A 20,799-nucleotide genomic window follows, 5' to 3' on the forward strand; every position below is an offset into this window, starting at 1 on the left:
TTTCTTTCCTTTCATAAAGAAAGCCTCCTATCCTTGCTATATTGTTTAAGTACATGTATGAATTTATATTTGTTCTTACCTGGTCTATTTGCGGTTTTCTATTTTTGTTTCCGCCGCTAGAATAAACCTAGGGTAAACGGACATGATCAACGCTGGTTTCTGCATTAATTGAATACTTTAGAAAGAAAAAACAAGGATGATGTAACTCTCCTGCGTCCGGATTACAAGTACAAAGAACCTCATTTTCCGGCATATTTTGTTCTTTTTTTTTTTATTTCTGTATTTTCTTTCTTAATCTCCTTAAAAAAATGACTAAAACCGGCTTGACCGAAGATAATATTGCAGAGTTCTTGAAGGATGATACTAAAGTTAAAGTCGCTGCAGTGGATATCGATGGACTCTTACGTGGCAAGATAATGCACAAAGACAAGTTCTTACATGTCGTCAAGACAGGTTTTGGTGAGAGATTCGCAACAACCTCAAACACATGTTATCGATGAAAATGTAGATAATTAACCTTAAAAGGACTCTAACAATTCCAAACAAAAGGCTTTTGCTCAGTTATCTTTGGTTGGGACATACTCGACAAGAATTATACAGAGCCTGGTGAATTTTCTGGAGAGGAATGTCAATATTTTGATCTGTTGGCTAAAATCGATCTGTCATCCTTCCGTCGTATTCCTTGGGAAGACAATATTCCCTTCTTCCTTGTCTATCTGTATCATCCTACCACTGGTAAGCCTTTATACTGTTGTTCTCGTAACGTACTGAAAGGCGCGGTAGATGATTTGGATCAATTGGGTTATACTGCCTACTGTGGTGTAGAATTTGAATTTTTCTGTTTTAAAGGTAAGGTTTACATCATGCATACTAGAAAGAGAAACTCTCTTCGTCCCATTATCTTCATCCTTTGTCACAAGATGTTACACTCAAAACGACCAAATAAAGTCGAATCCATGAAAGCCATTCTAATCGATGTTCTTGGTTTTTCCCCCCCCCCCCAACAATAGAAAATGCTGAAAGCTTGGACGCAAAAAAGTATAGTCATTTGACACCATTGACTGTAGGCATGTGCGGCTATTCTTTATTGCGTCCTCTTCAGAATCAAGAATTTTATTACAATACATTTGACTGGTTAAAGCAATTCAAAATTGACATAGAAAGCTGGCATACAGAGACAGGACCGGGCGTGTTTGAGGCAGCCCTATTGTATACAGATGCTAAAGAAAGTGGCGATAGAGCAGCATTGTTTAAATCAGCCGTGAAACAGATAGGTTTAAAACATAATGTTATGCCGTCCTTTATGGCCAAACCTTATGCCGATCAACCAGGATGCTCGGGTCATATGCATTTTAGCTTAAAAAATGCAGAAGGAGAGAATGCCTTTGCTGTAGGCAAAATGCATGAGCATATCCCTCATTTAACGAAAGCTGCAGTTTGGTTTTTGGCCGGTGTGTTGAAGGGATTACCAAGTATTTTAGCAATTTTAGCACCAACCATTAATAGGTACAGGGAAAAAAAGGAAGAGGAGGTGGTGACAATATGACATCTTTGTTTTACTAACGCACAACAAACTCCTCACAACAGCTACAAAAGATTAGTAGAGAATTATTGGGCCCCTGTTAGCGTTTCATGGGGTGTTGATTCACGCCACACAGCTATTAGAGTTATTGCACCACCAACAGCCACGGAAAGTTCTACCAGGATGGAAGTGGTAAGTTATGTCTGTGAGGATAGTATTAGCTGGAAAGGAAATATATACACACATATACATAAATACACATAGTGAATGCGCAGATGGGCGTAGCTTTGTTATTGTAATAACTGCTACCCATTTCCTCGTGATATAAACTTGTTTGTATATGTGTGTGTGCACAGATAACTGTACGCTTGTGTCTAACAAACCTAATTTTTGTATTTTTTGATATACCATTTTATAGAGAGTACCAGGAGCCGACATCAATCCATATTTAGCACTAGCAGCAGTATTGAAATGTGGATGTTGGGGCATCAAAACTCAACAAGAACTTCCTTGTGAGGCCAGTGCTACTGCAGCAGACGTCCGCCAAAACCAAAGATTGGCAAGAACATTGGAAGAAGCTACTCTTGAAATGAATAAGAAGGATTCCGTTGCGCGTACCGTTTTGGGAGACGCATTTGTAGATCATTATGTTGCCACAAGAAAGCATGAATGTAACTTGTGGAAGAATGCGGTAACGGATTGGGAATTGAAGCGTTATATGGAATTAATTTAATTATGTATCAGAGCAGTAAATAGAAAAAAGGAAACCCTAACTAGGTCCTTCCACACCTTAGTCTATATCCATAATATATATTGGTTCAAATACAATAGTAATTTTGTACGTCTAAAAGCAGTTTTTGTTGCTCTTAAATGTACACTAAATCAATAACCGCACAAATATAACGATGATCTTTACTAATAGTAGTACTGTAAGAACTGGAACAGAGTTGTTGTAAAACAAAAATATACTTTGGATACTGAGAGACTGGTAAACTCTAAGAAAGCAGCTAAAGCTAAACATGTAGTCTTGGAGGTCGCTAAAAAGAAAAGAACTTCAGTATGAAATGCGTGCTCTGTTCTGGGAGACGTTGAGTGTCGCGTAGAGGTACATAAGGTGCTTGCTATCTTCTACTTTGACTTCAATAAGCTACATGTTTTCTTTTCATGTCCATACTAAGAAACTTTCAAGTTAGAATCCTAGCTCAAGTATATAATTGTATGTGTATTTCAGAAGGAGGAGCTGGGGGTGTTAGTATTTGGGGGCACTCACTTGTCCGCAATGTTCACTATTACACATAACAGTGGTGTTAATCATTTATTAAAGATCTGCGTGTTTGTTTATTCTTCTCTCCCTTACCATTGACCTCCCGATAGATTGACAGGCTTGACTGGATAAGGCATGTTATAGTACTCGAAAAAGAAATGAAGTAGAGAAGGAAGAAATGTTGCATATAATCATTATGTAGTCTAGTTTTATACTTTTCGGCTTGAGCACATATGTGTTGTATGTCAAAGATATTTAGAAATAAACAACATCATATGGATAGCTAATTATATTTAAAAAAAGTGGGGTTCTAACTAAAGTTTCATAAAACTTTAAAACTTTTTATTTGATAAGGAAAAACTGAAATCTTGTTTGACCAAAAAATGTTATACATAATGTATGCGGGTTTGCGGGTTTCAGCTTTTTTCTCTGTCTCTGCCTAATTGCACAGCTGTACGATGAATAGTCAAAAAGGAGTAATTGTAGTATTCGGCGCGGTCGGAGATACCAACATTGGAACTTTTGAGAAACAGCAAAAAGCGTGATGTTAATGCTGTATTCTCATGCAGGAAGCTTGTTCTATATCTCCTTTGGATTTGAGCAATTTATTTGGAAGGGAGAGATACTATATTGTATATTTTGATCTCTTTTTTCTCAATACGAGAGAAGAAGAGCACAATAACCTGTCTCAATAGAACATAATCAATGAAAGAATTATCAGCTACCCAGCATTACGATGAACCCTCTGTAGAAACAAGTCCTGATCGAGTTGAAATGGCTTCACTAGCCTCATCCGTTGATCGTATACGAGAACAAGAACTTGTACATAAACTAGATAGACGATTGCTTTTGCTTGCCATGTTTGGTAACTTGGTGAAAAATTTGGATAATGCCAACTTGGGTAAATAAGGGGGAAAAAAGAGAAAGGAATGGTCATCATTCTTGATTTGTCAGATGGGGTACTTATTCGCTTTACACGACCTTCTCATCATTTCGAAAAAGCTAATGCATATATTAGTGGTTTAGAAGAAGAACTGCATGTTCAAGGCGTACAATACAACTGGATGGGACTGTTATTCATGTTTGGATACCTAAGGTAATGAAGAGGGAGTTGTTTCCCTCATTTACAATTTGTATTACTTTCAACTATTAGCTTATACTGAATCTTATTTATTCTACCTCTATATTACTGAATTTACCTATTGATTTACGTACATATATGTGCATAGTATGCAGATACCTTCCAATATACTACTGTCAAATTTGAGGCCATCCAAGTATCTTCCAATGCTGGAGTTCATATGGAGTATCTTAACATTTGCCATGGCATGTGTCAAATCCGTACACAGTATCTATGTTATTCGTTTCATCCTTGGAATAGCAGAAGCAGGCTTTTTACCTGGGGTAAAAAAATCACTTGAACTGCTAAGAATAGTCATTGTTGTTTGATATCAACATCTTTACATATCTAATTTTAAATTTGTGTATAGTTTATTTTCTTAATTGGCACATGGTATACAAAGAAAGAGTTAGGAAAACGACTAGCATTACTGACTATTTGTGGGTCATTTGGTGGTGGTTTGAGTGGAGTCATTCAGGCCATCATGCTGAAAACAATGGATGGTGCATTTGGCATAAGCGGGTAAATCAAACTGGACGTGTTTGTTGTTACTTTAGCATAGAAAGAACACAACATAATAACATTTTACTATATGTTATAGATGGCGTTGGATGTTTGCATTTGATTCCTTTCTTACTCTCATACTAGGCATCGTGGGTTATCGATATTTACCAGATTACCCCGACAATACTACATGGTTGAATGAAAAAGAAACTGAGCTAGCCGTTGAAAGATCGATGAAGGATAAACCGCAGCATGATCGTACAAGCACAAATTTAACAAAGATTGAAAAGCTCAAATTGTTAATGAAAAACAAATTTCTATATGCTTTTGTCATTGGCTGGGCAGTCATCAACACCGCTCTGGGAGGCGCTCATGTTCTTGGTATATTGACAAAAAAACTAGGCTTTGATTCTGTCACTTCAAATCTCTTGACAACGGTAAAAAGCAATATATACTATTTAGAAAGAGTGTTTTCTGAATAATGAAAACTGACTTCATTTGTGCTATCGGACTTCTATAGCCCGATACACTCATCACAATGATTGCTGGTGTCAGCAATGGGTTTATAAGCGATAGATATAAATCAAGATATCGGTGTATTTTATGGCCACTTTGTGCAAGTCTTTTAGGAATGATAATGCTATCTGCATTCGTTCAGCCTTTTGCAATACTGTATATAGCCTTCTTATTAATGCATTCTGGAATAGGCTGCACTACATCGGTACGTACCGACTTTGTTGGATACACGATATCGAGAGACTGACAAAACATCTTCAATTGAAATTGTAGGTAATCATGACCTGGGCAAGTGAAACTATTTCTGCAAACAGTGAAATTAGGGCCATGGCTATTGCCATAATGAATACGTCTTCGACATTATTTTGGACATGTACATCATTGTTTATATGGCCAGTAACGGACGCACCTTACTTTCGTAAGTACAAAGATTTGAATACAACATTTTCCTTTTCTATCGAATTAAATCAAAGCTTTCTTTCCCTTTTTTTCAATCACGCAGACAAAGGATTTACCATTAGTATTTTTTTAGTGATCCTTGTAATAGCAGCTATGACAGCTGTCTTCTTCATGTTACAAAATGAGAAAGCGGTGTCGATAACGAATATGGAACAAGTATCTGACCAGCAAGATATCCCATTATTGCATGATATGGTAGAACAAGAAACAATAAATGGCTACGATGAAGCTATTGAGCTTGCGACGAAATCAAATGCCCAGGAAGTGGAAAATAACCTCAAACATAATTGGAATAGTAAAGCATAACTAAGATACCCCCTCATCCTTTATTCGATCGAAACCATTGTAATCATCTCATTTAAACCTGCATTACAACACTTAACTTTGAAATCTTTCATAGCATCATTACTGTAAATAATAAACTATCATTTCTCTCGTCACTCCACGCCTCAATTGTCTATCATTGAAAGTGCAATTTAACAAGTATTATGATGCAAACTTTTCAAGGCGCTTTTGGAATTTATTATGCATGATTGTAATTAAATATAAAGAATAGATATGCTGTACTATGATTGAAGAAGCAAGGGAATATGATACACAAGAATTTGGATCGTGAATAGAAGAGATAAGTACACTGCTTTGTACACAACAACTATAATAGCATGGATGAATACCCAGCATTTACATTAGCATTGGCTCCATTTTGCTGTTGTGCTTCATCGCCAAGAAATCTCTTTGTTTCCACTCGGAGTTGTTGGTCTTTATCGACCATATATTCATCGTCATCCGTCCCAGATCTACGGCGTCTTCTTTGTTGGTTGCCAGCTTCAGGTACGTCCATTGCTGAGTTGACTTTACGTGCTTTGTAAATAGGTTCATACTCCTAAGATAATGGAAATAGTTAATCAAAGGTATGAACTGAATTGGCTCTCTTGTTTTGATCCATCGCTTTATGCTATGCCATTTCTATACTTACTTTAAGCTGACTTTTAAAGCCATCATTAGGATTGATGCAAAGACGCTTTGCTTGCACAAAATGATAAGCTGTTGAGGCGTCTGTATCAAAAATCTCCATAATATAGGCTATAACAAAGGTAGGACTACGAGACATGCCTCCATTACAGCAAACCACTATTTTACCACCTTGTTGAAGTACATCCCGTATATGCTGAGAAGTAGTAGGGAAGATCTGGATCAGATTTTGCAAGTTGGAATCGTTGACGATGAATTGCTTATAGAGGAACGCTTGTGATAGGTGTTCTATACGCAATAGCCTTGCTTCGCTGGGATCAACTATACACAAGATATTTGTAATGCCTTTTGCCTTTAAGTTCTCAACATTTCGACATGCTGCAAACGGTCCTAAGAAAACGCCAGGCTTTGATTTGAACACATTAATCAAGCCTTATTCATACCTATGCGGATTTCGGTTGCTTACCACAATTTCTTGAATCTCTCTTCTCATTTCATATTTCCAATCGTCCATAGAATTGTGAGTATTGATAAGCATCTCTCGATCTTCTGCTGACAGTTCTGTAAACCTGAATCCCGTCATCAGATGACTTTTTTATGAGGGGTAAGGAAAAGGGAGTATGATAGTACTGAAATTGAACAGGAAGAATGACAGGCTATTAAAGATAGAAAAGCAGAAACTATGAGAAAAAAAAATAAAAAAAATCATGGGAGTTGAGCATAATACAATGAATTCGAAAGAATGAGTCCCCACGATAACAATAATAATGAAGCGCAATTTTTTGATTCAACAAATCAACAATATATGTTCAAACCAGTAAGACGAGGAGGGAATTCATTGAAATTGCCACTCTATTTTAGGTTGACATAGCTTACCTAACCATGAACGAAACCATGACGGATGAATCATATTGGCTACTAAATTTGCATCAACTATGTTTATTGCACCGTATGGTCGCTGGTTTTTTTCAAGAGATCCAGCTATCTTTAAAGAAGGATGCGGACTCTTCCTTAATGATAAATATCACCATGCAGTTCTTTTGCATGCTCTACCAGTCAATGTTATATATTAAATTGAAAACTTCTTCAACTTAATTAACAAGAACGATGAAATACATGAATAGTACTTGTTTACTGAAGCCTTAAACAAATCTCTGAGTGAATTTTTTACACTATCCTGTTTGCTGCCTTCATTAAGTGTAATTATATAATCATATGTCATTTTAAAATAAATTTGTGCTGTTTGTTATATTGATGACGGCAAGTTTTCTAACAGACTGTTAAAGGAAGTTAACCGCTGTTGAACACTTCATTGTAACCCTACAAGAAGTAAACATTATTGTCAACTGCACGTAAGACACAATGATTCAGTCACCTTTGAAGCTTTTCAGCAATGCAGCAAATATTACAGCTTCATTTTAAATTAGCTGGCTTCACAAAAAAAAACCTCACATTTGACGCAATTCAACCACATACTACCTACTTTCTAACTAGATAAAATAGGCCTTCCCTACCCTTTCCTCCTCATGAATACATAGCTTACGCGTTGCACTCGACATATGACTGCCCCTTGAACTTAAGTTGAGCTGATCTTGAGAGAAAAGATGATCTCGCGTATCCAGTAAGGTAAGGCCTGACTGGTTTACTTTGTGAAGAGCAATGAAGCATCAGCTAATTTGGTGAGTACATTTGAAAAGGAAGAGGAAGACTATTATAGAAGACCTTTGAAGACTTAATGATATTGTATAAGTAGCATAGCGGTTTATTAACCTTAAAAATTGATGGTGTCAATCAATTAATGTCAAGATGAGATGAGTAGCAAACCCCTTTTTTTCTTGCATTGAATATCAATCAGAGGTCGGGAGTAATGGGTGAAATGATATAAAGTGTATATTGATGTGCTTGAGCCTGCAAGGTTTAAAGCTTGGCAGTAGGGTTGATGCTCTTGAAGACGTTATCCAGCTTCATAGCAAGCATAATTTGTCCCTTAATCTTGAGCTTACCACTCATATATGCCTTTTGTCCATTCAGTTTACCAGTAGCCAAATCAACAAAGTCATTGTCCTTCAAGGATAAGATAGCATCAGCCTTAGCACTTCCTTTACCCCGAGTCACCTTGCCTTCCTTCTTGACATCAACTGTGAAAATTTCTTCCTTTCCTTCGTCATTCTTGATTACGAATTGGAAAACACCGTTAACTTGCTTGATAAGCTTGGCTTTTTCTTCAGGAGTGAAGTTTTCAAAGGCTCTATTTAACGCATCAATAAGTTCAGAACTCTTGAATCCAGGAACGACGATATCAGACATATTATTTGAGTGGATGGGAGGATTTTTTTTCGTTTAAAATAAAACTAAAAGAAAAATATAAACAAAGGGGCTAATGAATCGTCAGTGAATTTATATATTGTAGAGAACACAAAATATTTTTGTCAGCTTGATCAAACTAAAAACGGCTTTTAGATGTCACATGCCATGCGAAAATTGGAATTCACAAAATGATGTGGTGGTGCCTGAATTTAATTCAAGAATCACATGTAAATGATAAAAACAGTCAATAAATCTTATACACTGCTACCCCAAGGTTATATGACGATAGAATTGTAAATGTACTTGACCCCTTTTTGTCATTCTTCTTTCAGTGACACAATCGCCAAATTGGACGTGATGGGGATCTCTTTTCATCATTTTGCGTTGCTGCTGGTTAACATTTTGTCAAAATAAAGTAAGCTAGAAATACCATAATGCCGTTGGGCGTTTGTGATAGACGATGTGCACAATTGCATACAGGAACTGCTACAGTCTATATTTGTCTTCGGTTATCATCCATTAATTGCGTTGTTGAATTTTTATGTCAGAATAAAGAGTAAGTGGTGCTTACGCGTTTCTGTCTAAAAGAGACCAGCAGGTGTAGTCAGAACCACAAACAGTCGGTAATACAGAAACGACTAACCTTCAGTAGAATATTCACATTAACAGTATAAAGTCAAACTCAATGTAGAAAATTTTAGATCTCCTAGCAACTATGTCGTTTAAGCTCTCCTTGAAAAATATCAGTAAATGGAATGACAATATCAATCCAGACATTAATACGGCTGCTGCAAGTATTTTTAACGATACTTTGCAAATCATCGACAATTGAGAGCAATGATTGAAGCGATAAGCTGAGTAACATTTTCGAGTGTGAAAAGTTGATAGTACGAAAGAATTCAAATGTTTTCAGTGGATTCGAAGGGCGAGAACAAAAGGATTAAGAATACTCTTACTTTCAGAACTAAATAATAAGCTACTTCAAGAGAATTTGACTTCCACTCCAAAGGTCTGTTATAATTATCAGTAATTCTAATGTTAATTCTGGTTCTGCATATAACAAACCACTCATCAACAACAATCCCTGAAGTTCAAAAGTATTGCTTGATTCCCCCGATAAAAACTTATTATGAAATTTATTGCGACAACGGCGAACTAATTTGCAAACAAATTTCACTCTACTATCTCGTCAATAGAGCTTATTCGTAGAAGACGCAAGACTTTAAGCTCATATAGCATGATATCGCTTTTTATGAAAAAAGCTAACTCGTTCGACTCAATACTATCCATCATTGTAGTGCTGTATAAGATCCTTCAATTCAATATCTTCAATATCTACACATCAAAGTTTATACATTACGACCTTACATCTCTTCTTCAGAATTATCCAATGACATAACTTTTTGTATGAAAAGCGGTATTATGTTGTATTCTCTTAAAGTATAGTTTATCTACTGGGCTTTTTGCGTTCCATGATATACATTCCTTCGACATCACATCTATAATTAGCAGTTTTTCTTGGTTTTGAGTCACAGAACTCACTACAGTTCTCTGCATCTCAAGTGCTTCCTTATTTACCTTTGCTAATGTATTGTCTATCTATTATGGTAACATTTGAATTGACCTTTTCTTTCTCCGCTCTCTTAGCTTTCACTGATGGACTATGATTAAACATGATTTTTATTAGCTAATTCTAAAACCAATGGGCACACAGGTCACTAGATCAGAAAATTGCCCAGGACAGGTCAAAATATGTATTGGAATTGGAAAACCCTAAAAGAGGACTAGGGAAAAAAGATAGTGGATTACAATGCAGACTAGGTAAAAACGGGACAATCAAGTAATGATGGTAATGACGCATAGAGCCAGTCTAGCAGTCTAGCAAGGGCTGTCCTAATGTTTCTGATGGGGTAGGGAGCATTTTTTCGTTCTGAAGGTAATCGACCTCATGAAGAAGCATTTGGACAATTGGTCAAGATATACTTCAGTTGACCGGGGGATTGGCACAATGTTTTTTGGGTCGAGTGACGAGTTGGTTTAGCAAGTGAGAAATGAGGTCAACGACAGTTGTCGGAAGTTGCAAGCGGTTATGCATTTGTAGGCATTCAATGGCGTGGGCTTTAGTGAGAGTGCATCGGGGAAATAGGCAATGGGCTGAGTAGGTTGTTGGGACTACAGTATTACAGAATCACGATTAAAATCATTTCATTGGGACAAATGCAACTTTGTCTAACATGGCAACAGAAAAGGCTACAGACATAACAAAAAACGCCGTAAATTGATAACATTGCCAAGACAATTTGGATAAAAAAAATTCCAAATATTCTTTTTGTAAAATCAGAATGCGGATGTGTCGCCTCTTCCATTCATGGCTGGTCTCTTGAAGAGGGGTAAAGAGTCTTTATCAATGGGACTTAGTCAAAAAGAAGGTTCAACCAAAATGAGTTGCACGATAAGTCTTCTTGTCCGTTTTTTTAAATAGTACTCCATTGCATCACAATTCATCTTGCTTGTTCATAAATGAAATATCAATTGATAATGTTATTACATGAACCAAAGAAGACATTGAATGTTAACGGACTCTTAACACATGGTTACATTAAAGATAAGGAACTCTGTATAAAAATAAGTAGTAAGATGCCTTTTTCTCTGTTTCATTTACTATTCAATACTGTTCACTCACAAAATCAACAGTGCAATTTCAATTTGATTCAGTATGTCTGTAGAAGATGATTTCAGGACTCTTCGCTACTTCCATTATATGCCCAACCTGCCACTTGCAATTGTAGCACTGGTAGTTTATGCCTTTTTTTCAGTTTTCTTATTCATTCGAATCAGTCGATCCAAAAGCCGTCAATTTTTGTATGTATTACCTTGGACAGCCTTATTCGAAGCGCTTGGCTATCTCTTGCGAATCCTATGTCGCGTACAAGGCAGCACTTTGCCCAACTATGTCGTAATGATGATGTGCTTATTGCTGAGCCCTAATGCTTTGGCTATGGTCAATTACAAAGCAGTCGGTGAAATAATCAGGCTATCCAACGTTCCTACAGATCGCTTCTACTTCCAACCAAAATTTGTAACATGGTTCTTCTTTTCAAGCGACATATTCTCATTTTTATTACAAGGATCTGGTGGCGGTCTCCAAGCAAGCGGTGATATGAAAAAAGCTGATATAGGAAAAATGATTGCACTCGTAGGCTTGGCAATACAATTGTTCTTTTTTGCTTGCTTTGCCTTGATCACTATTTATGTTCATCGAAGCTCGAAATATCAATACACTGTCATTGAGGAAACCAACGCGAAAAATAAGATGATTTATTGTCTCTATATCACAATTGCATTTCTGTATATTCGTTCTGTTTACCGCGTGGTTGAATTTGGCTCTGGTTGGGATGGAGCAATTGCAAGTGCAGAGTGGGCATTCTATGTGTTTGATACGTTGGCTATAGCAATTTCATTCATTTGCTATTGTACCTTGTTCATGGGCAACTACCTTCCAAAGCGCGATGCAATTCCTCTGCCTATTGATATTCGGAGCCAGAGTTCGAGTATCTGTGCAAATCAATTAGAAAAAGGGTTACAACAATATGTTTAGCCACAAAGGACGGCATGTTTATATAGCGAACGACCTAAAGTAGTAAATAAATCATTTTTAGAACAAACTCTCTTTGCTCCCTCAGTGCGTTATGTGCAGTCAACTTCTATTTTGATGCCTTTCCTTTCACCTTTCCTTGTATCCTACATTCCTTGTTCAATCTTCTATACAACATAAAGTGGCACGCATAGTTTTCGACCATATATAGTGAAAAATGTGCAGAAGAGTACGTGAGTCTCAAATAGTGTGATTTTATACATACTGTTGTTTTTTATATTTTGATCAGCATCGTCTTCCATAATGCATCAGCTTCTATTGCAACCTTAAAGTGTAATATTTCGCTTAAAAATAAATCTGATCTGATTAGTTTGCTGGATAGAAGTTAGAGCTTTGGTATTCAAAATAAGTATTTTTGGATATTGCTATCAAACATTAGGTTCTTTTCCGGGGGGGATGACGATGGTTTTTTGCTATTGTTCGTAGCACGGTGAGATAGATGCCTCTATAACAGTGCCTTTTTCAGAACAAAAAAACAAAATCGTAATGATGGATATACTGTACGTAACGATCCATGTTTATTGTAACTCGCGATAGAACTATACGTTACCGATAAATTCGATAAACCCGCGCTAACACTACGTAAGCAAAGCGTTTACAAAAAGGTGAATCCCATGCTTATAAGATCTTCTGTCTCCGTGTTTTTTTCCCATATCGTTTTTCTTCCTCTATAGATTATAATTATCATTATCTTAATGAGTATCGCTACTACGGATTTAAAAATCAATGCTGCTCTTCAGAGAGTGCAGCTTATACCTGACGGTAAGCATTTAAGCTCAGAAGTAACATAGTGGAAAAGAAACGTCAAAAAGCTCACGATACTGTATAGTACTCAGTGATGTAACTTCATCTACGTTGCTCCAGATTATCTTCAAAGAGAGTGGTAAAGAAGTATTGTTAGGAAACAACTTCACATCAGTAGAAACAAAAGAGCAACCTACGATCAACTTGATCGCGTTAAGTGAATCAGATTATTATACGCTTGTGATGGTATTGTACATATTGAGTTCGCCGTATAGACTATTTACTGGGCTGTGTAGAATTTTATTGATATGTATCACATAGATGAATCCTGACGCTCCATCAAGACATGACCAAAAAGTTGCACCTTGGCGTCATTGGATAGTTGTCAATATTGCAGGTATTATAGTGATCAACTAAGTCAAATATCCATAAAGACAAAATTTGAACCATCATTATCATTTTGCAGATTCGGACGTAAAGAATAGTGTATCGCAGGCAGAGAATCACCACACACCCTACATTGGGCCTGGCCCGGGTGAGAATACAGGAATACATCGTTACACATTCTTACTCTATAAATAATTTGGAGGAGGAAATCAACATTTCAGGGCTATGAAACTTGAACTAAGAGAGCATCGTCGTAAATTTGATATTCAGCAATTGGAAATAGAGAATCAACTCGAATTGGTTTCTGTGAACTTCTTTTGTTGCCAACTTGATGCTAACAAAAGACTACTTTAAATCACCGAGACGAGCTCTATTGATTCGAATCTTCAAGTGATGGTTTAATGGAGGTGTTGCTTTGAGTACCTCACTTCAAACATTAAATTGCCATACAATCAAACTTTATTATACTTTAGAATTCCCACATAAGATGTTTAATACTTGTTTGGTTGCAATACTAAGAGAAGGTAGTACCACACAAATGTATTTAATGGTGTTTGTACCTTAACGCAAGCACAGAAAACCAGTTGCATTTTACTCTCTGGCAATTATATTAAGCAGTATCAAATAAGGTTTTCAGAGCAAAGCATTAAAAGTTATTTCAAGCCACTTGGATGCTGCTAAGCTACTGATAGATACCTTCACAAGTACCATAATACAGTATCGAGCTCAAACCATCTTCCTAGATAAATTCGGAGTGGTTACCAACAGATGCATTCTGACTTTGAAAGAGTCTTCGTCATCTTTACGCGATCATTGGAAGAATTGAAGTGCAGATGTTGAACGTCGCAGCAGCATGAAACTAAAAGAACTACAAGTTGCACTGTTGTACACTAAAAAATGTGCCTCCTTAAAGGTTCAAACTTGGTCATTACAAATGCTATTTATTTTAGGATCGAAAGTACGTAACAGAAGATAGTTTACGCAGCTGTATAATGTAGGTTAAGGGAGAGGTACAAGTGCTGGAGGGGGATAAAAAATGTATTTACAAAGATAAATATCATGTCTAAACTTTTCCTTGCCTAGAAACCGTGAATCTTGACGTCTGCTTTTTTAGCAATTCCTTCCTTGACGAGGAATTCAGCAATTTTAACTCTTTGATCGCCACTTAATTGCAAAATGGAACCAAGCACTTCATCTTCAACAATGGTGCCGTTGCAAGCAAATTCCTTTTTGAATGTCTTTAGAATTTTCTTGGAATCATATTCCTTAGGAAGTCCTTCGAGAGTGGTCAAAGTCTTTCTACCGTTTCTTTGTTGTATACGCAAGTCTAGAATAGCCGAGTGAGTTTTCACTTAAAAACCAAAGAACGCTTGATGTTCTTTTCGTCTTCTTCAAACAATTACTTACGAATATTGTTTGCGTTTTGTTGCTTGTTCTCTTCAACATCAGCAAACGGATCTAGTCAAACAGAGCCCAACAATGACTTTTAATAAGCTGTATTTAATATTACAAACGCCTTTTAAGATCTGTCGTTTACCAAAAGGGGCGTTGAGCTCTTCGATATTAGACATGAACTTCTTCGAACTATATGATACTATTAAAAAGTAGTAAAAATGGGGAAAAAATTGAGAGAAAAACAAATCAGACCAAGCGAAAACTGATAAATTTCCATTTATTGTTTCTCGTCCAATCAAAGACTATTTTATTAACCCCTCTTCTAGTGTACAAAATACGTCTAGTTTTTTCATTTTGCAAATGTCAATATTGGTGATACAGCAAGCAAGACAAAGTCTTATTTAGCTGTCTTGGAGACGTTCCTATTTCAATTACGAAAAGGCATGAGAGATTGATTGTGATAATATACTCTATTCTATTCCATAGGGCAACGACTAGATAAGCGCTGCAGCCAATTGTTTTATTTCAGGCCGCTAATCGTCCATACTCCAAGTAACAACACGCCTTTTCAAGCTATTGTATGATATCTAAAATATAAAACAAATTTTTTGAAAGTGAATGGCCTAAAAGATACAACACACTATAAACAGAAGGCATTATCTGTATGGAATAGTCTCACTCAGCGTGCTATGAATTAACGATGATCGCTTATTGCTGAAGTAGATCATGTCAGGAGTACACACCTACATTTGCTGCTATGTATATATTTATATATACAGATATGATGCATGTAAATATTTTTTTTTTTTTTTTTTTTTTTTTTGTAGCACACACACGTTCAAGCTTTTTCAACTTGAACAAGGAAAGAAATTGATAAAAGATAAGATCGAATATTATCTGTTTTCGCCTTTTACAGATGATTAGTGAATTCATAAGATATCTATTATTGTTTATGAGATTCTGCCAATTCTTACTACAAAATCGTTCGAATTGTCTAAAGGCAACTTATTGCGACATGTATAAATGGTATATCTTCGTATAGTTTGCAGTTCCAGTTGTGATATTTTATTCCTTGGAACGTCCATTGTAAAAAAAGAGGTGCTGTTCCGCGGTATGGTGTTTAGAACTGCAGTTGATTTAAGGGGTCAGACAAGAGATAAAATGAGAGATTTTTATATTAATCAAAGTGAAAGATAAACTCATTGTTATTTGATTGATTGGACGCTATCTCTTCCGATATTTTTAATTCTGCTCTTGGATTTTGCTATCACTGGCCAATCAACGTTATTGCGTCTCTACCTTCTTTTATGATAAAGTAAAAAAGCTTGCTTGGACAAAAAGCTAATTTGGCTGTTTATATAAAAGATCAGGGCGTGCTGCTACTGTCCTTTTCTTCTTCTTCTCCCTTCGTAATCTAAGCAGTTTATTAAAAACAGCACAACATGACTGTGAAGTCTCCTTTTTATAATAAACCTTCGACACTAACAAGTGTTGATTCTTGTCATAAATGCCCGTCGCAACCGTCGACAACTCAACTGTCAGCTAATTTTAGAAAGACAAGTGGTTTATTATTCTTACCTGAAAAAGACCAGTCTAAAACTGTATCTACAGTTAATACTGGCGTCGATCAGTCGATGGTTTTCGTTCCTTCCACCAACAATAACAAGATTCATACTGCATCCTCTGTCATTGTTGAACCATGCAACTCCAGTGTTGCGAAAATGGATATTGGAAGTACAGTTGCCACCTCCTGTTCGAACTGCGGCATTACTTCTACGCCTCTATGGAGAAGATCTCCGCTTGGGGAAATTATCTGTAATGCTTGCGGTTTATACTACAAAGCACGCAATACTTCCCGCCCTGTCTGGTTGAAGAAAAACACAACTGCATTAACAAAACGCTCATTCAAAACATGTCCTATTGCACCTCGTATTATACGATCGCCTCCTCTTTTGGCTCCTGCGCCTAGTAATACTGCTAAAGACCCTATCTTATTACTAGCAATAAAGACCAACAGAAATCAGGAAAAAGACACTCAAATGCCACCACAACAGCAACATTTTACTGAACCCATCAAAAACTCCTTCGACTCTACAGTATCGTCTACGCCAGATAGCACTACAACAACTGACACCACACTTAGTTGCATCAATTGTCATACCTCGACCACTCCTTTATGGCGGCGCGATGAATTTGGTCAGCCAATTTGCAATGCATGTGGTCTTTATTTCAAGCTACACAGCATTCATCGACCTATCACAATGAAACGCTCCACTATCAAACGAAGAAAGAGAGTTACAGCTGCTACTATTGCCACTCAGCGTAGACATCCTGTTATTATTCAGCAATATCCTCATTTGAAATCTTACCCTATCAAACAGCAACAACAGCCCAACCGCAACAATGAAACGAACAGCAGTCTCAGCAAAAGCACGTTGCATCCTACAGATCCACAGTTGCGCCCTTTATTGCCTTTGCTTTCACCATCATATATAAGATCTACTAAAGATAACATCCCTTCCTATCCTGGAGTTCCTGGTCCTGATCCCATAGAACCCGACGTTTCTCAGCAGCATTTTCGATATCTACCTTCCCCTCCAATGAAGCCTACTAAAACTCGCAACAACAACAATACGAACATTGCTTGCCTTTTGAATCCTGATATAAAGAAGCATGAACGAAACTTACCTGGACTGCCATCTCCACCTATGTTGACACACGATGATACCGGCCCTTCACCACCTCCGACAGCAGACTTGGACTCTCCTTTATTGTCCCACCCCATTAGCAAAGATCCCAAGCATACTCATAAAGTATTGAAAGCTCATCGTAACGAACTGAAACGCGAATTTAACAATTTGACTTTCCTCTTGACTCGTACAACGACGATGCTTCAAAATATTGACCATGCTATGGCTGTTAACACCCTATCTATCTCTGCTGCTGCTTCTCATAAAGACGAGTATTAGATAATTATATCCTTATGGTTACATATTTGTCTTCTTTTTTCATATAAACTCTCAGTATGCTATTTTTACAATTATGTTTTATTTTCTTTCTATGCCGTCACTATGTGTTTCATCATGTGAAACCATGTGAGCTACAACATACGCTGTTGTGTTATTGATAAAAGTCAGGGACCTTTTTATTACAATGATTATCACAAGCTTTTCTTTTCTCTCAAACATAGAAGTGGAATGAAATAGTATGTTACTCTTTAAACATATACAATAAAAATTTATTCAGCTAGAAAAGCATAAGGTATTATTTTTTTATTTTTTTGTAGGAAACGCGAGACCTTAAAGCAGCAAAATCGCTTGCCTTTCTTCTTTTTTTTTTTTTTTTTTTTTTTTTTTTTTTTGGCTACTGCTTTACGCATTAACTTACAAGCTGTAGGAAGAAGGAGGTACAAAAAGGTACCCCACATTTTTGCTGACTCTTTCCAATTAAATGAAGGGAAATCTTAATTTCTTATATTGTAATGTTGCGAGATAAAATTGTCTTATCAACATCCTTTTCCAATCTTTTATTTTAAGTTTTTCTCTTTTCTTCGACAATCCCATTAAGAGATACTATGGAGTATGATCCTGCACATAAAGCGTCTAGTATAACTAGCACAACAAGTACAAGTAGTAGTAATACAAGTTGGGAACAACTGCCTCCTTCAGCTGAATCTACATTGTTTTCAATGCTTTTTAACGATTATAATCATCATAATAATGATGCACCGCCGGCCTTCACTTTGGATACCAATAGGTATTCTCCATCCAGTGAGTGATTATATATTGTAATACTTTATAATCTGTTTCTTTCTGATCACATTTTTGTGTTAGACTTTACCGCCATACCCGTCCATGATAAAGAAAGTATTACGGATCCAAAGCTTTTGCAACAGCAGGCCTATGAAGATAGAAACAACAGCACGATGGCGCAATTACCAGTGTTGGCTGATTATTTCTGCGATGGCTATGGTGACAGTTTTAAATTCCATAGTGCGAAAGACCTTAGTACAAAAAAAGACCTTTTCACAGTCTGCAACAATCACTGTCAAGCTGATGTGAAGGCAACTTTTTTTTTTTCCTTTCTTTGATTATTATACTTTGCATCCCTTTAAACCGACTTTATTTTTGTGCGTTCTTCAAATAGAACTTGGTCCGACACGAAAAACTGAGTACAAGTCAGGCAATCAGCTCCCACAAAGGCACTACGAATAATGAATTCACGGCATCATTTTCTGTTATTCACGGTGAGCAATTAAGTCCATCTGCATATCAACCATTCAACAGTAACGAGCACGACCAATCAGAGAGCAATGAAACGGGTATTCATGCTATAGAAGACTCACAGCAAAATTGCACGTCCTTTGCTAAATCAGCGAACGCACTAAACGAAACGCAACTGAATGCGCCTGCTTTTATTCGCAAAGAAACAACTGCCAACAGTTCAGCTTTAGATAGAGCTCAAAACACAACAACTCTGGAACGTAGTATTGAGCCTATAGTAATCAAACTGCTTCCAACAAAACCTACTGCTCTCAGTGGAAACAAAGAAAAGAAGATCAACAAATTGAGCCATATTGCTTCCGAACAAAAACGAAGGAATGTCATTCGCTCAGGATTCAAAGATCTAACGGATATCATACCAATTCTACGCAACACTAATAACTCGAAAAGCGCTATCTTGTTTAAAGCAGTAGATTACATCAAATACCTTGGTAAACGCAATCAATATTTGCGGGATCGGATAGCAAGGCTACAATTACGGTTGAGCCTTGTGAAGAAGTCGGCTATTGTTACTGCTACTACAACAGCTTCCGCATTTCAAATGGAAGATGCTCTGCTACAAGGGCAATATTGGCTTAACAATGCAAGCAATTCATATTGGCTTAGAAAACAACAAGCCAAACACACAGAGCAGAATATGCTGGCTACTGATTCCACTAACGGACAGTTGCCATTAGATACAATAGCGGCTCTGATGGTACATAAAAATCAACAGAAACAGTTACAGGAGCTGCAAGAGCAGCTGCGAATGCAACGATATCTGCTAAACAAGCATCGTATACCTATACCGGATAACTTTGATAGAAAAACCGAAGCTTTGCTGACTAATGATGATGATAACTTTTCAAAAACTCATTATAATTCTTATAAATATGAATCAATTCCTATACCATCTCGAAGAAGTAGCGGTAGCAGCTGAATTAACTAGGCCTGCTGTTTCATTTCCATCAATAAAGCCCTTAAATTGAATATAAAAGAAAAGTACTCCTTTTCCAATATGAATATGTGATAGTTATTTTATCGAATATTTTGAGAATCAGTATCAAAGACAGCAAGTGAAAAGAGAATATACAAAAGCATGGTTTCGAGGTAGGGATGCGGGAAAGCTCTATCCTGCCAATTGTAATTACTCAATTGATCAATTCTTCAGAACAACCATTTTACCGCCGCCTATATCATGCCTTTTCCCTACTGGCATACTGAACCATGAAGGCGTAGTTCCTTATGTCAGGTTTCATTTTACTACGTTCAAAACAGCAAACTTTGAATTTTCTTTACTTGGATTTCACATGTCTGACGAATAAGAAAATGTCTCGGCTGTAGAATTGCTGTTTGAGACTCATACAAATGCCGTCCGTTGATAGGTGGAGTTGTGGAAGCTCTTGCAAAATTTTCTCTTCCGCAATTTTATCCTTTCAATTTTTCCTTTTCCTTCCTCATACTCAAAAAAACGAGGCTTGGCTGAAGGCTTGGTTCTATACTCTTGCTTTTCCTCTTAGCTAAAGCAGAACTCCGGTCAGAACAGAACAATACTAGGAAGGCGAAAGAAAAGGAGGCATAATATAGGCGAAAAATCAAGGAACGCAAAATAAGTTGCATAAATAGAAATATCGTGCATAGTAGACTAGCTGCATAAGAGAAAAAGACCAGACCAGCGATACTTACTGGACA

General features: G+C 36.8%; 9 protein-coding genes across 9 annotated transcripts; 6 read left to right on the plus strand and 3 right to left on the minus strand.

Annotated features, from left to right (window-relative positions):
* Positions 1-308: 308 nt before the first annotated feature.
* On the plus strand, positions 309-2,255 carry BDF20DRAFT_811344 (uncharacterized protein; the record flags this gene model as incomplete). The annotated part of the gene is made up of 5 exons (XM_053076681.1): positions 309-459; positions 550-849; positions 1,011-1,506; positions 1,588-1,714; positions 1,941-2,255. The coding sequence occupies 5 exons, from the start codon at positions 309-311 to the stop codon at positions 2,253-2,255; spliced, it is 1,389 nt and encodes a 462-aa protein (XP_052941328.1).
* Positions 2,256-3,560: 1,305 nt separating this feature from the next.
* Positions 3,561-5,691, plus strand: BDF20DRAFT_810783 (major facilitator superfamily domain-containing protein; the record flags this gene model as incomplete). Its single annotated transcript, XM_053076622.1, has 7 exons — positions 3,561-3,687; positions 3,789-3,882; positions 4,016-4,190; positions 4,277-4,428; positions 4,508-4,847; positions 4,931-5,131; positions 5,200-5,691. 7 exons carry the CDS (start codon positions 3,561-3,563, stop codon positions 5,689-5,691), a joined length of 1,581 nt encoding a protein of 526 aa, XP_052941329.1.
* A 183-nt stretch (positions 5,692-5,874) lies between these two features.
* On the minus strand, positions 5,875-7,385 carry BDF20DRAFT_848091 (protein-tyrosine phosphatase-like protein). The gene is made up of 3 exons (XM_053079845.1): positions 6,824-7,385; positions 6,362-6,763; positions 5,875-6,268 (listed from the first exon to the last, which is right to left on the minus strand). Exons 1-3 carry the CDS (start codon positions 6,938-6,940, stop codon positions 6,038-6,040), a joined length of 750 nt encoding a protein of 249 aa, XP_052941330.1. The 5' UTR covers positions 6,941-7,385; the 3' UTR covers positions 5,875-6,037.
* A 712-nt stretch (positions 7,386-8,097) lies between these two features.
* BDF20DRAFT_848093 (SCP2 sterol-binding domain-containing protein) lies at positions 8,098-8,811 on the minus strand. The gene has a single exon (XM_053079846.1). The coding sequence runs from the start codon at positions 8,662-8,664 to the stop codon at positions 8,275-8,277; it is 390 nt and encodes a 129-aa protein (XP_052941331.1). The 5' UTR covers positions 8,665-8,811; the 3' UTR covers positions 8,098-8,274.
* Positions 8,812-11,380: 2,569 nt separating this feature from the next.
* BDF20DRAFT_810912 (RTA1 like protein-domain-containing protein) lies at positions 11,381-12,262 on the plus strand (the record flags this gene model as incomplete). The annotated part of the gene is made up of 1 exon (XM_053076635.1): positions 11,381-12,262. The coding sequence occupies one exon, from the start codon at positions 11,381-11,383 to the stop codon at positions 12,260-12,262; it is 882 nt and encodes a 293-aa protein (XP_052941332.1).
* Positions 12,263-13,014: 752 nt separating this feature from the next.
* BDF20DRAFT_909760 (phosphatidylethanolamine-binding protein) lies at positions 13,015-13,645 on the plus strand (the record flags this gene model as incomplete). Its single annotated transcript, XM_053083628.1, has 4 exons — positions 13,015-13,081; positions 13,149-13,309; positions 13,385-13,460; positions 13,530-13,645. 4 exons carry the CDS (start codon positions 13,015-13,017, stop codon positions 13,643-13,645), a joined length of 420 nt encoding a protein of 139 aa, XP_052941333.1.
* An 884-nt stretch (positions 13,646-14,529) lies between these two features.
* On the minus strand, positions 14,530-14,912 carry BDF20DRAFT_811893 (translation initiation factor SUI1; the record flags this gene model as incomplete). Its single annotated transcript, XM_053076732.1, has 2 exons — positions 14,530-14,777; positions 14,858-14,912. Coding segments are annotated over 2 exons (303 nt in total), but the record flags the coding sequence as incomplete, so codon positions are not given.
* Positions 14,913-16,152: 1,240 nt separating this feature from the next.
* Positions 16,153-18,141, plus strand: BDF20DRAFT_848107 (uncharacterized protein). Its single transcript, XM_053079847.1, has one exon. It carries the CDS (start codon positions 16,288-16,290, stop codon positions 17,812-17,814), a length of 1,527 nt encoding a protein of 508 aa, XP_052941335.1. The 5' UTR covers positions 16,153-16,287; the 3' UTR covers positions 17,815-18,141.
* A 100-nt stretch (positions 18,142-18,241) lies between these two features.
* BDF20DRAFT_85753 (uncharacterized protein) lies at positions 18,242-20,176 on the plus strand. Its single transcript, XM_053080349.1, has 3 exons — positions 18,242-18,601; positions 18,679-18,908; positions 18,992-20,176. The coding sequence occupies exons 1-3, from the start codon at positions 18,565-18,567 to the stop codon at positions 20,045-20,047; spliced, it is 1,323 nt and encodes a 440-aa protein (XP_052941336.1). The 5' UTR covers positions 18,242-18,564; the 3' UTR covers positions 20,048-20,176.
* Positions 20,177-20,799: the final 623 nt, after the last annotated feature.

Source organism: Mycotypha africana, assembly GCF_025528875.1.
Source record: "Mycotypha africana strain NRRL 2978 chromosome Unknown BDF20scaffold_1, whole genome shotgun sequence".
Classification (NCBI taxonomy): domain Eukaryota; kingdom Fungi; phylum Mucoromycota; class Mucoromycetes; order Mucorales; family Mycotyphaceae; genus Mycotypha; species Mycotypha africana.

Bases quoted from the DNA above. Each gene is read 5' to 3' on its own strand.
- BDF20DRAFT_848091 (XM_053079845.1), bottom strand. From the start codon at position 6,940: ATGACGGGATTCAGGTTTACAGAACTGTCAGCAGAAGATCGAGAGATG. The intron at 6,764-6,823 runs GTAAGCAACCGA...TTCAAATCAAAG, and splicing joins GAGAGATTCAAGAAATTGTG to CCTGGCGTTTTCTTAGGACC. The intron at 6,269-6,361 runs GTAAGTATAGAA...CCATTATCTTAG, and splicing joins GCTTTAAAAGTCAGCTTAAA to GAGTATGAACCTATTTACAA.
- BDF20DRAFT_848093 (XM_053079846.1), bottom strand. From the start codon at position 8,664: ATGTCTGATATCGTCGTTCCTGGATTCAAGAGTTCTGAACTTATTGAT.
- BDF20DRAFT_848107 (XM_053079847.1), top strand. From the start codon at position 16,288: ATGACTGTGAAGTCTCCTTTTTATAATAAACCTTCGACACTAACAAGT.
- BDF20DRAFT_85753 (XM_053080349.1), top strand. From the start codon at position 18,565: ATGATGCACCGCCGGCCTTCACTTTGGATACCAATAG. The intron at 18,602-18,678 runs GTATTCTCCATC...TTTTTGTGTTAG, and splicing joins TTCACTTTGGATACCAATAG to ACTTTACCGCCATACCCGTC. The intron at 18,909-18,991 runs GCAACTTTTTTT...TTCTTCAAATAG, and splicing joins ACTGTCAAGCTGATGTGAAG to AACTTGGTCCGACACGAAAA.